General features: G+C 40.1%; 1 protein-coding gene across 3 annotated transcripts in view; it reads right to left on the bottom strand.

The window, feature by feature from the left end:
• mtrr (5-methyltetrahydrofolate-homocysteine methyltransferase reductase) overlaps positions 1–15,520 on the bottom strand; it is a 35,646-nt gene that overhangs the window by 17,609 nt on the left and 2,517 nt on the right. For all 3 annotated transcript variants that reach the window (XM_061713443.1, XM_061713442.1, XM_061713444.1), the window contains exons 2-12: positions 13,930–14,074; positions 13,599–13,752; positions 13,310–13,427; positions 12,698–13,196; positions 12,504–12,617; positions 12,251–12,407; positions 11,975–12,063; positions 9,246–9,426; positions 3,172–3,214; positions 1,315–1,495; positions 608–726 (exon numbers count right to left, since the gene is read on the bottom strand). In XM_061713443.1, the coding sequence (XP_061569427.1) occupies positions 608–726; positions 1,315–1,495; positions 3,172–3,214; positions 9,246–9,426; positions 11,975–12,063; positions 12,251–12,407; positions 12,504–12,617; positions 12,698–13,196; positions 13,310–13,427; positions 13,599–13,752; positions 13,930–14,073 (1,799 nt within the window). In that variant the 5' untranslated portion in view covers position 14,074. The remainder of the gene's footprint in view (positions 1–607; positions 727–1,314; positions 1,496–3,171; positions 3,215–9,245; positions 9,427–11,974; positions 12,064–12,250; positions 12,408–12,503; positions 12,618–12,697; positions 13,197–13,309; positions 13,428–13,598; positions 13,753–13,929; positions 14,075–15,520) is intronic.

Raw genomic sequence — 15,520 nt, 5'->3', positions numbered from 1 at the left:
AATGTGTCTGTTCAAAGAATATGTTTCCTGGGGCTTTCCGGATTATTTAGATGCAACTCTTTCCTCTTTTCAATAAGAAAATGTTTTCTTACGCTTCGAGTTTTTGTTTTGCTTTCATTTGGACATAGGACTGGCTTGAAAACTAGTGTTTTCCATGAGTTGTCTTTCTCATTGAAAATTAATTAAGTCCAATTTTGTTGAAAATGTCTTTAAAAACTAAAATAAAAACTAAAAACCTTTCCCAGATAGGTTGGCAGCGATAATTGCTTCTCTAAGATTATTGCTGATGTCTTTCTTGCATGGAATTATGTTAACACAGACCTGAACACTCCAGACTAGCAAACTGCCAAAACCTCTTATTAGTAATGCCTGCCTGCTAATCAAACGTTTACCTGCTTAATTTGCAATGAGGTACTAAGAGTGGACTTCAAAAGCAGTTTGCAATAAATACTGTTGAGCAACATGGCATGTGTCATCTGAGGTTGCATTTTAATGATATTCCAGACCTGATCAGTACAGAAAACCTTAATTACTTAGTTCACCACTTTATATTGTACTATCAATATCAATAAATAAATAAATGTGAAAGAAAGATAAAAGTCTATACCTTTGTTGAAGGAAGCCAATGAAAGGAGCAACCCCAGTGCCAGGTCCGACCATTATAAAGGGCACAGACAGGTCAGACGGAGGCCGGAAAGAGCAGCTGGGTCTCAGACTCACATGGATCTGAGTTCAAAAGGGATCAAAAGAAAATAATGAGCGATTATAATAATACCAAGAAGCCTTTGTGGGCCTAACATTCAATGAGCCAATCTGCTTAATATTCTAATACACACTAATGAGAAAACGTGTGAGCTTCAGTTGGAAACCGTAGTGTATGCAGAGAGGATTTGCTTGCCCCCACTTTTTTTTTTTTTTTTTTTTTCAATTAATCAGGTGAAAATGGTCAGAATCTCATTAATTAGTGTCTGACACATTAACAAGTTTCAAAGGAGGCATAAAACATGCAGCAGACACTTTATAAAATTCATAATGCCAGACAATTTTGACATTTTGCTCAACATTTTCCGATATTTTACTCAAGAACTTCTTGAATAATGCAGAATGGCCATTATAGTACAGTTTCAAATAAAAGACAAAGTAAGCTTAACTGAGGAGGGTGAAGCAGATAAGAGAGACATTTTTTCTCCCCTCAGAGCTGGCTTGCAGCTACATCAAAACACGTACCCTTAACTATGAGCACTTTAAATGATTTAGCAAAGATGATGACTACAAATGTACTTTTAGTTTTCTTTTCTTTGGTCTACTAGTTACCTTTGGAAGAGGAAGGCTGTTGGAGGATTCAGCCTTGTCCGGGAAAACCAAATGAGGATTGATGAGGTCAAACAGCCAGCCGGTGCACAAGCCTCGCTTCCCTGAAGGCCTCCCAGAGCATGCTGGGAATTCTACCACATTGAAGACAAAATGCAGCTTTCCTGGGTGCCTGAGACAGGAGCTACAGCGAGGGGTCCACAGAAGGTTGGAGATGGAGAAAGGAGAAGACGAGGGTAAACGTGAAGCATGCAGCATGACATGCAGGGAGAAACAGAAGTACATGTTAACATGAAATAAGATGAAATAAAGCAGCTCAGAGTCTGAATTTGGGCAGGGTTCCTAATTCAATGAACTTCAAAAAGAAAATATTTCTCAGTTTCAATATTTCATATGCTGCATCAACTGTTCAAAGGGAGTTTTTGTTTTCTGGAGTGTTTTTTTGTAATGTTTAAATTTTGATATGCTTCGCTGAATGATTTTTCAAAAGTTGACCCTGATAAGTGTGTTGTTCTTTTCTGTTTTAGTCAACACAAACATTTATTAGTTAACGCATATAACAAAATAATAATTCTGCTTAATTGTGCAGTGTGAATTTGTAGTCAACACAAATATATGGTAGTGGTTAATTGAAATACCATAATAATAATTATGTTTTCATCATGAATATAGCTACTCTGCAATCTGCCCACGTACCCTCAGGCACCTACAGATTTGTCCCTTAAGGATAAGTTTCTGTTTGCCCAGCTTCAGTAAAAGTGCCTCTCCTTCCTCTCTGTTCCCATCTTCTCTGCTGGCTAAAGTACTCTTATGCTCTCTCATCCTTCACTTTCCAGTTCCTGTGGGCCACTGGAGACCTCTATTGACCACAGCATCAATAATGCAGGTCACTAATGTCTCTGCACCATCTGATAAACTACAACCACCCTCTCCCCTGTCCGTTACCCATCCCTCTCCACACAAACACACGCGCACAAGCACACACACACACACGGAGCTAAGTGAGAGACTAATGAGAGCAGCTGAGGAGTTCTGATGTTGCGTTAGATGCTACTGTTCCACATGAGCTTTTAAGCAAACCTAATGGACACTTGCTTAAAAGGAAGAGCCAATCAATGACCATGAGGCTAACAGAAGGAAGACTTGGCATGTTTAAGTTAAAGCTCAACTACCTAAACAGTAAACCTAAACAATAGTTACTTGTGTGGTTTCTTTTTATTATTTAACTAATATAAAAACAGATGCCCATATAAGATGAGGAACATGCAACACATGGACTAAAATCCACTTTGATTCATGGAATCCATGGAAACGCATACATGCACGCACAATACATCTTAAGGTCCATATGAAATGAATTATCTTACTCATTAAATATCGACAACCGGATGCAAATATGAGACTTTACACACCTGAGAGCTTCTTTTAGATACTGCTTACTCATTCTTTCATAAATACCAGACAGCTCAGTGATCGAGCTGGCAAAGTAGCAGATTTTCTCCATCAATGCCACTGCATTTTGTTGCCAAATGCAACATCAATATACATTTAATCATGCAAATTACTACCTTTAAAGATTCAGCTGCATATCATGATAGATGCACAGGAGTATAACACTTGTAACAAGTTCCCCACAAAAAGATTACAGCGTTAAAAAGACCAAGAAATTCACCCACTTCACTTGTCATGGAGCTTGAAAATACCAGGGGAAATCAGGAGGATTCAACACCCCACAATCTCTTGTAACAAGGTAAACATATACTTATGGACATATGCTTTTCTTATTAAATAAGGATGTTCGAGGACTGCATTCAAGCAGTACAAATGTGAGCTTCAGTTGTTATTTTTCGGTCACCTTACCTGGCTGCTGAATAAGGCCTGGGCTGCAGTTTTGGCAAATGCTCTGAAAGGCAAGCAGAAGTGTCAATCATCATGTTGTCTTACTAGAATCTGGTTACTCCCATGACAGAGAGAAGGAAGAAAAATGTGAAAGTCATCTCGGTCCGCTGAGGTACTTTGCCTCCCAATCTATTCACAATAACCCCCACCCAAGCCCGTTTCTGGGACACACTTCTATATTTATGAAATTACAGACTCAGGGTTATTGGAATCCCACGTGTCCAAATGTGGAGCCATTGGATGCAGATCGCTGATACGTAACTTATTTAAATGCCAGCCATGAAGGTGCCCTCTTATGAGTAATATGGTCAATGTTTGAGAAGGTGTAAAAGAATAAGGAAACGCGTGAGACAACTTTTCCCCCTGTAGCAACAGGATATGCCATTTTCAAGCAGTAACCTGCACCAGTAGGCAGACATGGGGGAACGAAGTGCATGAAAGTTATGCGATGTGCTTGACATGCACTCTCACGTTTTATTCTGATCTCCATAAAGTGATGAAGCCAGAAAAAGTAAAGCTGCACCATATGTCCCAGCTGAGGCTTTACAATAACATTTTTCTCCTAAATAGCTCACAAAAGCAAACAGCGGGCCTGAATCTACATTTCTCTTACATCCAAGAGCTTAAAGTGACAACTCATCTCAGATATACGTTTTTCTGAAAGCTGAAAAAAAAATAAATGCAGGAAAAACCTTCAAGTAGCTTTTGAATAAGATGAAATGGATAAGTTACGCCAAATTTAATCTAGACTCCTTGTAGTACTAAGATGTATCCATTCCATTAACTTCCACTTATCTGAATATGGGAAGCGGGCACAGCACAGCACAGCAGCCTAAGCAGAGAGGCCAGACCTTCATCTCCCTGGCCACTTCCCTCATCTCCTCCAAGGTAATAAGGAGGCGTTCCCAGGCCATTCCAGAGATGTAATCTCCCCAGCATGTCCTGGGTCTGCCTCAGGACGTCCTCCCGGGCTGACATACCCAAAACACCTCCCCAGGACAGCATCCACGGGGGAAAGTCCAGCCACAACCCACAGGAGATTCATTTCAGCCGCTTGTATCCATTTCCCGAGCGTAGGTGAGGGTGGGAATCAGTACAGCCAGCAGAGTCTGACATTACCGCAGATGCCAAAGTGTCAAACTCCATTCTTCCCCTCACTGGTGAACGAGACCCTGTGATACCCACAGTAAAATAACTCCTCTATTTGCGGTGGTACCTCTCTCTAAAACCGGAGAGGGCATTCCATCCTTTTCCAACTGAGAAGTATGGTCTCAGAATCAGAAGCAATGATTCTCATCCCTGCTGCTTCACACTCGGCTTCGAAACTGCTCCAAAACCGCTTAAGATCGGAGCCAAACGAGAGATGCAATCCTTTGGCTACAAAACCGGAAACCCTTGGCTGCACCGGGAAATTAAAGTTAGGAAGAGAATCCAACTCCTGTCTGGAACAAATCCAATTTACTACTGGCAATGGGGACCAAACTCTTGCCCCGTCTGTATAGGGACTGACTAGCCTGTAGCAACAAACCCAGCACCCCTCACTCTTGGACATCGGGATTCGGGACATAGGAATAATTCATAAAAAAAAAAAAATAAAAAAAAGAGAGAGAGAGAGATTTGGGACTTCACAAAACTTGTTTTGTTGTCGTCGTAACCAGAAATATAAAAACTGTTTTGTCTTCGTTTTTTTCTTTTCACAACCTCCTACCACGGTAAAATGTAAAACAATTTTCCTCTCTTTTTTTTGTTTTCCAAAGACAGGTAACCAGAATCCAAAAAATAAGAGCATGGGATTCCAAAACAGAAAAGCATGGGGAAATCTTCCTTTAATATACATCTCATCTTAGGAAGGACAGAATATATTTCTATGCATTTAAATGCCTCATGCATAATTATTACTGAATAGGGGTGTCACTTCTAATCTCATGTGGGATGGGCCAGATGTTCACCACGATCTGGAACCGATCCCTAACCTTTGTAGGAAGGATTTCTTTTCAAAAAAGAGGAAGAAGTTCGAACGTGGCTTGAACCATATCAGTGACTTCCAAGGTGAAGCAAGATTGCAGGCTGGCCTTGCTATTCTTATTATCAACATGCTTGAACTATAGTCGAAACTTAAAGTGAACCATTTCTGAATAAATCTGCCAAAATAATTAGGGCTAAGCTGCAAAGGAGTAGATTAAAAGCATCTTTGATGTTTTAAAAGTTTCTAAAACAAAAAAGGAGAAGTAAGTAATCGCCTGAAGCTTAACATCTTTTTTGGGCAAATTATGACTTACAACAAATCTGCTGATCCTTGCCACCAGTGAAAACACACACCTCCCCATCAGAAAGCCTCTCATGTCTGCTAAACCAATACTGATCACCTCTGTGCTGCTCAAGTTGCGGCTTTCCTCTCACAGAGTGACAGCACGTGTCTGAGGCGAGGCACCATCAATCCATCATCTCACATCACTGCACCGTGATGATTATGCTGATAGATGCAAAGGACATACTGCGTCACATTTAAAACCGTTTTTATTTTATTTTTATTTATTTATTTTTAAATTAAGCTTATAAAAAAAAAAAAGTCCCAGAACCTCCACCATGTTCTCATAAATGATAATTTACATTTCATCGATCACACTGCACAACATTTAAATTCAACTCCGATGGCTGCTGCAGTTTAAATGCAAAGGTGACATTTTATTGGGCAAAAATAAGATGGCAATGTGCATGAGAACAATGTAAATGTGGCAGGACATGAATAGTTTGTTATGTTTTGGGTGAGATAACAGAAAGGAATTCTTCTTGGGATTTGTAATAGTTTACAAAGACGAATTTAAAGTTATTTTTTAACAACTTTAGCAATTTCCACAGTCAGGCCCAGATCTATGTGAACAATAGTAGATATTTTATTATTGCTTTTTATACAGCACAAGAATGGTTTCTTTTTTAATATGACAATCAAGCTGTGATCAAAATGCATACTTCCAGCTTTAACTGGAGAGGCTTCACAAAAACACAGCATTCACCATTTTAATCACAGCTATTTCAAGCAAAATACCTCAATTTTAGACAGCTTGAAAGAATTTGGACAAAATGACATAATTGCAAATATAAGCATTTTTAATATTTGGATGAAAAACTTTGCTGCCAGTAACTACATGAAGTCTGGAGCCCATGGACACCACCACAGTTTTCTCCCTGGAGATGCTTTGCCAGGCGTTCCCTGCACTTACCTTCATTTGCCGCTTGTTTGTGTTTCTTTCTGCCCTCAGCTTTGTCTTCAGGAAATGAAAAGCAAGCTTTATTGCGCTGAGATGAGGAGACTGGCTTGGACATTTAATAATATTGCATTTCTTTGCTTTCAAAAAGTTGCTTTTGTTGTACATTTAGGGTCATTATCCATCAGTATTGTGAAGCGTTGTCCTTTCAGTTTTGCAGTATTTACCTCAATGTGAACAGAGTCTTGCCATTCATCACTACTTCTGCCAGCAGTACATCATCGATAAACAGTAGTGAACGGTTCCACTGGCAGCCACTCATGACCACACCAAGACACATGGTGGTATGTTTTGGATCGTGAGCGGTTCCTTTTCTCTTCCCATCAATCAGCTACATGTTTATCTTGGTTTCATCCGTCCAAAGAATCTTGCAGAACGTGGGAGGTATTTAAGATGTTTTCTGGTGAAGTCTAATCTGGCTTTCCTGCTCTTGAATCTTACCGGTGGTTTGCACCTTGTTGTAAACCTAAATTCATGACGATGACTCCTGACTGTAAATGTTGACAACATTACCATCTTCCCCTGAGTATTCCTGGCTTCTGTTGATGTTGTCCCTCACCAAGAGAAGGATTCATCTCACCAGTGCTTTCCTTTCTTTTTAAAAATTTATCAAACTGTTGATTTACTCACACCTTTCTCTCTCTCTCGCTCCCTCTCACATATTTATGTCGCTGATTTCCGCCTAATTACGGCCTCCTTCACTTGCATTGACACGTCCTTGGACTACATATTTGGTAGCTCCAGTCAAAACAGCAGCCACAAGCCATCTCAGCCCTTGATATCAACTCCAGAGTAGCGAGCGAATGTACCGCACCAGGCCAATTAATTTCTTTTCAGTCATTTATCCAAATACTTTTACGCCCCTTGGAAATTGAGGTCTTTCTCTTGTCATACTTTTTGGGAAACATATTAAATTAAAGTTTAAAGTTTACAACTTGATTGTTTTTTTTCCATTTTAAATCTATTGCTGTAATGTATAAAAGGCAAAATCATAAAGTCTTATTGTCATTGTCCAGATGCTTATGGATCTAACTGTGCATGGCATTTTCCTTGAGAAAAATATGTTTTACTTCTCTGTGGTGTTTTACATCGTCTGGAATGAATAGAATTGACAAAGTGGAATGTGATATACAGTGTTTTCCCTTCGACCAAGAAAATGCATCTTAAATTTCATGCTTTTCCTTGAAACAAAGCCAGCTCTGAGCACTTGGGATACAAACATATTCCCTTTACTTTACTTAAGTCTGCTTTGCTTCACTCTGCAAGTCATAATCAATCTAAAACAAAACAGAAACAAAACTGCAGACTTTAATTACAGCCCTGTAGGCAGAAAAGAAAAAAACAACAGAAAAAAATGTTCATGGAAATCATTTGAGTCCCTTCAAGGGCTCAGATCTCAAAATGCAGATCTGACAACCTATATGAAACGATGCACCAAGAAACAAGCCTCTTTCCCAGCTTATACCTGGCCTGCACTTGCCCGAAGACATCTGGGTTCAGACACATCCCTCCTCATTATTTAATGCTGCTATACAGCATATATCAGGCTAAGCTCCAATCAGCAAACACCTACCCTTCGGTGCGGGTAATGAACCAAGGACAGCGCAGAAATGCAGCGGTGCACTTTAATGGTGACACACTGAGTCAGTGTTGACCATTAACCTATGACCAAACTGACCCTGCACATTTGTGTCCTTTCAAACCTCCGTGGCTCACCAGTAGATCACCTAACAGCTGTTGCCCTGAAGGGCCTCAAATACCACATTTTTCATGAGGGAAAGACTGCCCCGATTTCCAATTTCTGCATCAGTTCACAACAGGAAAAAAAAAAAAGGTGCTGGGGTTTGCAAGTAGACCTAAAATAACTGACATTGAGGTAGGCCAAGAGCTGTGACACAGCTGTTTTAGAGGACAACTCCACATGTATGTGAAGTTGTAGCCAACTAATTTCACTGTCGGCTAAGTTTCAGTCAAAGCTTATTAGGATCTATACCGAATGACCAGCCAACTACCTTAATGAGATGACAGAATATGATCGTTTTCCAACAAGCACCAAGGTTCAGAAATGGATGACAAACAGCAGCTCAAAAAAAATTAATGAAAAACCTTGAAAATACATTTTCACTTTAGGTTACAAAACCACGATACAAAAGCTGTATTTGAGTCATACCGACTCAATAATGGGACAAGGAAATGAATGTTGACCCTTTGAGGAGCCTTCAGATTCACGCTGTGACCATTCCATATTCCATATATATTCCAAACTCATTTTCCTGAGGCTACAGTGACTCCTACTGGACAAAAGAAGTCTAGCCAGTCAAACTCTTCGTATTATATTTACACCAGGCCAGTCTAAGGTTGTTTTTTTTTTTAAGTTAAACTAATAGTTTTGAAACAAATTATTCTGACAATTTGTGCTGGCACAGTCAAACTCTCTCCCCCATATCAGTCACTGAAATTGGCCATTTCTGTATGAAAACCTGACTTTGGTTAAATATGCAGGTACTACAGAGGAAAAAATGGAATGCGTCTGAAATATTTATGCTGTTGCTGTAGTCCCTGGATCAATACAGAGCCAAGTGTAAGTATGAGTTATGTGCCACGAAGATTACCATAACAACAATTATGAATATAAATGTGCTTTCCATCTGGGTTTTCTAGAGTTTATTAGGTGAAACATCAGGAAAAAAAAATCATGCAAACTGTACCTTCAAAGAATTTTTTATAACTGAAAGAAAGAGTGAGTGAGCAAACAACAAAGAGACTGACCGATAAGGAGGCTGAGAGGAGGTGTGCAGGACGGGAAGGCAGTGAGAAGCTCCAAAATGGTAAGGCTTGGATCCCGCACATAAAGGTTGTAGTCTGCAGCACCTTGTTTACTGCAGAGCTCCTGCAGTCTCCTCTTCTGTGCGCCGTCGGCCGTATACTCCACCAGCGCCCGCAGAAACACCTGACGGAGACACAGAAATCAGACATGCTGTCTCTGGAAGCTGTTTAGGATGTCCAACGAGGAGCTGAATTCAGAGTTACTTGAGGAAGACACGTTCAGTCCCAAAATGCAGCAGCGCAAGTGCTGACAGGAATCAACAAGAGAGACCACGTCTGTCCAGTGTTAGCCTCCCTCCATTGGCTCCCCGTAAAACTCACCCCCCAATTCTAAATTGTATTACTTGCGTATAAAGCCCAAAACGGCTTAGTTCCGCAATATTTGCAAGACCTAATAGTACTTTATGTTCCCAACAGAGCTCTCCGTCTCAGAGTGCAGGTTTACTCATAGTGTATCCAAATGTAGATTTGGAGGACGGGCCTTCTGCTATCAGGCACCATTACTATGGAACCAACTTCCAATCTGGTTTAAGGAGGCTGACACCACCCCAGCTTTAAAACCAAGCTTACGTTTCCGTTTAGCAAAGGTTCTAGTTAGTGTAAACTCTAGTGTGTTACAGTGTGTCTGTGTCTCTCCTCTTCATTCTGTCTTTCTGGCCTCCTTTTTCCTGATCTGCCTGGCTGGCCTTCGGCAGGTCCTGCTCAAGGTTTCTCCCCTCTTAAAAAGGGAAGTTTTTCATTGCCACCGTTTGGCTTAAGGTTTTAAACCCACTAGGGGAGTTTTTACCTGTCATTATTTATGCAAAAATTGCTTGGGGGTTTATGTTCTAAATCTCTGGAAAGCCCCATAGAGACCACTTGTATTGTAATACACGCTATATAAATAAAAGTGAATTGAAGTGAACTGAAATAATACACAAATCAATAAAAAGCAGTTTCCCCAGTAAATAAAAGCTGCAGAGGTAAACCTTCACACGGCGTACTGTAAAAGGGTTGTGTTGATATGTGGGGAAAAGCTTTTGGCATCGTGAATGATTACATTAAGTTAAAAAAAATTCCTTTTAGGCCCTAAGAAGAACAAATTCAAAACCCAAGCAGAAGTAACAGCTGCAGAAGATGTACTGAAGTTTCACTGCCATTTGATTAATAACTGCTTGTGTATCTAAACATGGGCTGTGATTTGCATTAGAAGATTAAAGAGCTTTGGAGAAGTAATATAAATGTTCCAGCTTAACTTTTAGGGTGATTTGACTTCATGTTGAAAATATGCATCGATCTGAGATGGTAATCAGAACATCGAAATATTTCTCATGCCGAAATGCTCTGACTCATTTCAGCAACATTGCGTAATGTGTGTATTTGTATGCAGAAATTAGACCAGCACATGGTGATAACTTACACTGGAAAAATTATCTCCATCTTCTTGAACAGGGTTTAAGAGCATAACCTTAAATGAACACAAATGTCTATTGTCAAAAAAAGTGCATCTCTCTGTCTACGTAAAATAATTATAACATTTGAGTCAGTAGACACAAATACCTGCACCTTAACATGAAGCTGTATCATTTCAATTTCTAAAATGTAAAAGGGATTACCTTTCACTATATTGTCGAGTTTAAAAATTGTGATATTATAATAAAATGTGTTAATTGCTTTTATACCACAGGTATCCCAGGTGTTGTAAAATAAAAAACTCTTATCGTGTTTTTTGATCAACTGATAACAGATCGGCTGGGAATTATCACTTTATGTGCAGGAATTAAACAAATGAATCTGCTCATGAGTCATTTATTCAAACTTTGCTTCGATACTGAATTGGTGGCAGCAGATAAAATTGATGTATTATGCATCTTTATGACATTATCGTTTTAATTTTGGCAGAAGTTTAGCTCATTAAGTGTCCTTGGTGCATCATAATTTATCAGGCTGACATCATATCTGACTTTTAAACATTTTATATGCCTAGAAATAAAAAATAAAATGTTTGCACAGAAGTAATCTGCAGCACACACCATTGTTATATCACAGAGTCCTGGTGGTAATTTGGAGTTTTGAACCATACTGTGCTATATTTTTTTTATCCTTTTGTCATTTATTGCACAGTTTGCAATTAACGGTAACGACTGATGCTGCACACAACAGATGGACCAAGATTGTTAGATTATAATTACCGTTCTTTTCTCTAAATTGGTGCCTTAAATTCCACATAATAATATCAACGATGTGAAAAAAATAATAATTCAGAAATGGACGTTAGAAAAAGGACAATTATTACAGTCACACTGGCAACAATTAGGGCAGTGATGTTGCAAAATATGAATAATGACTGTTATTACTGTAATGACTGTATTTCTACTATAACACGGGGACAGGCGAGCTTAACAAGTATTTAAGCCTCAAAACTAAAATTAGTGAATTTAGTCAGGGGCTTTATTCAATCCTGGTGGAGATTCTTTGAGTATCTTAGGCTAGTTCAGTGAGCCAATCAAAACAATAAATATAGATAAAATATGGTCACAAGTTCTACAGAAAAACAATAGACTATGCTCCAAACTTTGACAAACAAGCAAAAATAGCTTGCAAGAGGAGAAAAAGTCCCACTTCCCCCTTATTAGGCTGACACTACAAAACAACAAGCGGGATATGACAAAACAATTTTAGACATTAAGTACCTTCTTAGGAACGCTTCTGATCTCCAGACACCGTGTTAACAGGAACAACAGAGAACTGTTGTGGGGGATGTGTGATGGCACCTGGGCACCTTTGAAAAACAAAGGAAAAACATCTCATCAGGGTAGAAATGACTTTTGCAAACAAGTGGATTACTGTGAAAACACAAAAATCAAAAGTGACCTGACTTATGATATTTTTTTTCAATCAGTGAAACACTTGGTGGCAAATTTCTTTTCAAGAGTTCACTGAGTGCAGCTTAACAGCGGCAGTAATACCTTTTTTCTTTGTGTCCTTTCTTAGAGCAACATGGACATGGTGGTCCCTTTGCTCCTGAAGGCCCAGTCTGCATAGCACGCTGTCCACTTCTGCTGCCCTGTTTGGGCAGAACACATCAAAAGAATCCCCAGGCTGATAGGTCAGTGTCGGGGAAGTCTGGAAATGGGGGAAAAGAGAGGGATAGAATGGGGAGAAGTGATATAAACCTATGTGTTTTGTCATTTGGAACAAATATTACTTTGCAATGCTTACCAAAATGTCCAGCTCTAGTAAAAGAGCAGTCTTGACTGAGTCTCCTCTGCTGAGCTGAACCGCCTTCGATATGAGCACCTCATGTAGAGTCTCTTTGTTTAAAGGTCCAACATTCTGAAAGAAATCATTTATGTGATGAAAAATAAAGAGTGGCTAAAACACTTTCTTTTCTTTCCTATGGCAATATTCATCACCTGTTCTGGTGTGTCCACATCCTGAAAGGTAACATCTAAGTAGGGAGGAGGCAAAGCAGGAACATTGAGTGAGGACTCAGACAGCGGTGGCAGAGAGCATGTCAGGCAGGCTGCCAGTGCAACACGGGGGACTCCGTCATCCCCGATCCGTGTTTCTGGTGCTGAAACACTGGCAGTACTAAGAGACTGAGATGCCAGCCCAGTGCTCCCTACAGTAGAACCTGGCCTGAGATTAGAACTGGCAGGAGGAGAAGATGGAGCCAGAGTTGCATGTTTAGAGTCCTTGTTTACAGTCGTTTCGACTGAGTCACAGTTCTGGGGGTCAGTGATGCTTAAGAGCCTTAACTGGACATCAGGTACAGGTGAATCAGGAATTACTTTGGCTGAATCGTCTGCATTCTCTTTCAGGCGAGCAGTACTATCGGAAGCCATTTTTGATGAGGCCTCTTTGATGGCTTTCCACAGTCCTTCAAGCCAGGGGTCCACAACCACCTCCAACCTAGACAAAGTCCAAAAGATGGTATAATGCCAAGCAGTGGTAACAAGAGTAGCAGATTAAATATCAAATGCAGAAAGTTGGAGGCCTGTACTTTATTTCCCTGCTGAACCTACCCTACACCGTCATCTGCATATCCCGTAGGATAAAACTGTGTGGCTCCAAGTTCTTTTAAACGACGTTCAATTGTCTTCCCGCAATTGCAGAAATTTACATAATTTGTGTCTCCTAAAGCTGAAAGAAACAGAGAAAAACAGAGGACATTTCTTCAGACACTTTTCATGAAATAAACCATGATCCCTGTGCTCTGTGTTGTACACAAATATGTTTTCACAAATGTAATTTCCCCTGTTGACAAGATGAACTTCAAAAAGAGCTACTTCAGACCCTCATATGAGAATTTACCTAAAAGTGCATAGCAAAGGTGTTTATAGTGGTCGGGGGAGAGGGTCTTCCTCTTGATGCGCTTTACAAATTGGAGTGTATTGTCTGGTGGTTCCCCATCTCCAGTGGTAGACACGATAAACACCACTGGGGCCCTCTCCTTCTCCAAATTGTACTGGAACCAGTTATATGGTTAATTAGAGACTGGTGCTTCCAGGACTCATGTAGAAACATATTGATTAATACTCACACAATCATCAGGCTATGTCATACCGTTTTACTTAAATCAAAGAGTGTGTAAAACGTTGTGCAATAAAAGGGTCACTGTTCAAGTAGTATTAGTGCCATGTACCTCCTCATTTTGGTCCAAGCAGCTGAGATTAGCGACCAGTCCGTGCTGCTCTGCCTCCTCAGCGATCCCCTCTGCTATGGATTGAGCTTGGCCCTTCTGAGAACCATACAGGATCACAAACGGACGCTTCTCCTTAGAAGGCATGCTATGAAAACCATAGAAAGAGTGTCATCACTTAATGGATATATTATTAAATAATATTTATTTAAATTATTTTCTCATAGCAAACTTTTTCAACATTTCATTACAGAAAGCATGCATTACAAAGAGTATGAATGGCTCAGTAGGGATGGGCAATACTGACTAAAGTTAATATATCTAATACTTTTAGGCTGAATACTCCAGCAGAATCATGCATCGTTACTTCATAATTCTGAAATTCTCACATTACAAACTCAGAAATTCTGACTCTAGGAATTATATCGACCACTTCACAATTGTATTTCCTTAAATGTCTTAACAAAATAAAATTTCCTTTAGTTATTAAAGGAATTCTTTTCTTTCCTTTCTATAGAGACAAAACGTGTGTGGCGAATCTATTGGGGGAAAAAAAAGTCTTAAAGCGGTATTTAGTGTTTGCCCATATCCCAATAATTATACTGTATATGCTCATTCCCATAATAAGCCATGATATTAGTGTCACAAAGAGTCATGTGGATTCAGAACAAGGACCAGCGGTTACATTGAATACAGCCATATTTAATTTAATCATTTACCACTGTAATATGCAAAGACATCCTATACATCCCATTTATATAAAAAAAAAAGGAAAAAAAAAGAAAACCAACCACTTTCCCAGATACCACTGGTATCACTGCTGTTTTCACCTTCCACAACTAATCATCTCTTCCCTCCACCCTTGATATTTCTCCAATGTATTGTCTTCCTTTGCTATGTCAATCACCATTTCTCTCTTCTGGACTTAGTCAACCACCACTGTTAGCCATCACCAGTCTGGTCAGGATCTGGAGATCCCACAGGATCTTTGCTCTATCGTTTTCCCCTGCTGATAGAGGCATCTCCCATCTCCAACCCATGCTCACTACAGGTGTTGACGTACACCCTTCCCTCTACTTGGTTGTCTGCCGTACCAGCCAGCATCTTACATCCCACTGTTATGTGCTGAAGTGTCTCGGGCATCAGTACCAGTCAAAGGTTTGGACACACTCTACCAAAGTTATTAGCTAAATGTTAAAATTACAACTGCTTTGAAGGTAGCGTTTGAAGGCTCAGCAGAGGTTGTACTTCCTGCGTCAGCTCAGGAAGTTTAACCTGCCACAGCAGCTGTTGATCACATTCTACACTGCCATCATACAGTCTGATCTCTGCACGTGCCACCAATCTAGACAGGCACAGACTGCAACGGACAATTAGGTCTGCAGAGAGGATAATTGGGACTAACCTCCCATCTATCCAGGACCTGTACCGGTCCAGGACCAGGAAACGGGCAGGTAGCATCTCTGCAGACCCCTCACACCCAGGACACAGTCTGTTTGAACTCCTCCCCTCTGGATGGCGCTACAGAGCACTGTACGCCAAAACCTCCAGACACAGAGCCAAATAAACCTGATTCTGATTATAGACTGCATTA

The sequence above is a fragment of the Cololabis saira genome, chromosome 22, assembly GCF_033807715.1.
Source record: "Cololabis saira isolate AMF1-May2022 chromosome 22, fColSai1.1, whole genome shotgun sequence".
NCBI lineage: Eukaryota > Metazoa > Chordata > Actinopteri > Beloniformes > Belonidae > Cololabis > Cololabis saira.
This window is presented reverse-complemented; position numbering and strand designations above follow the sequence as displayed.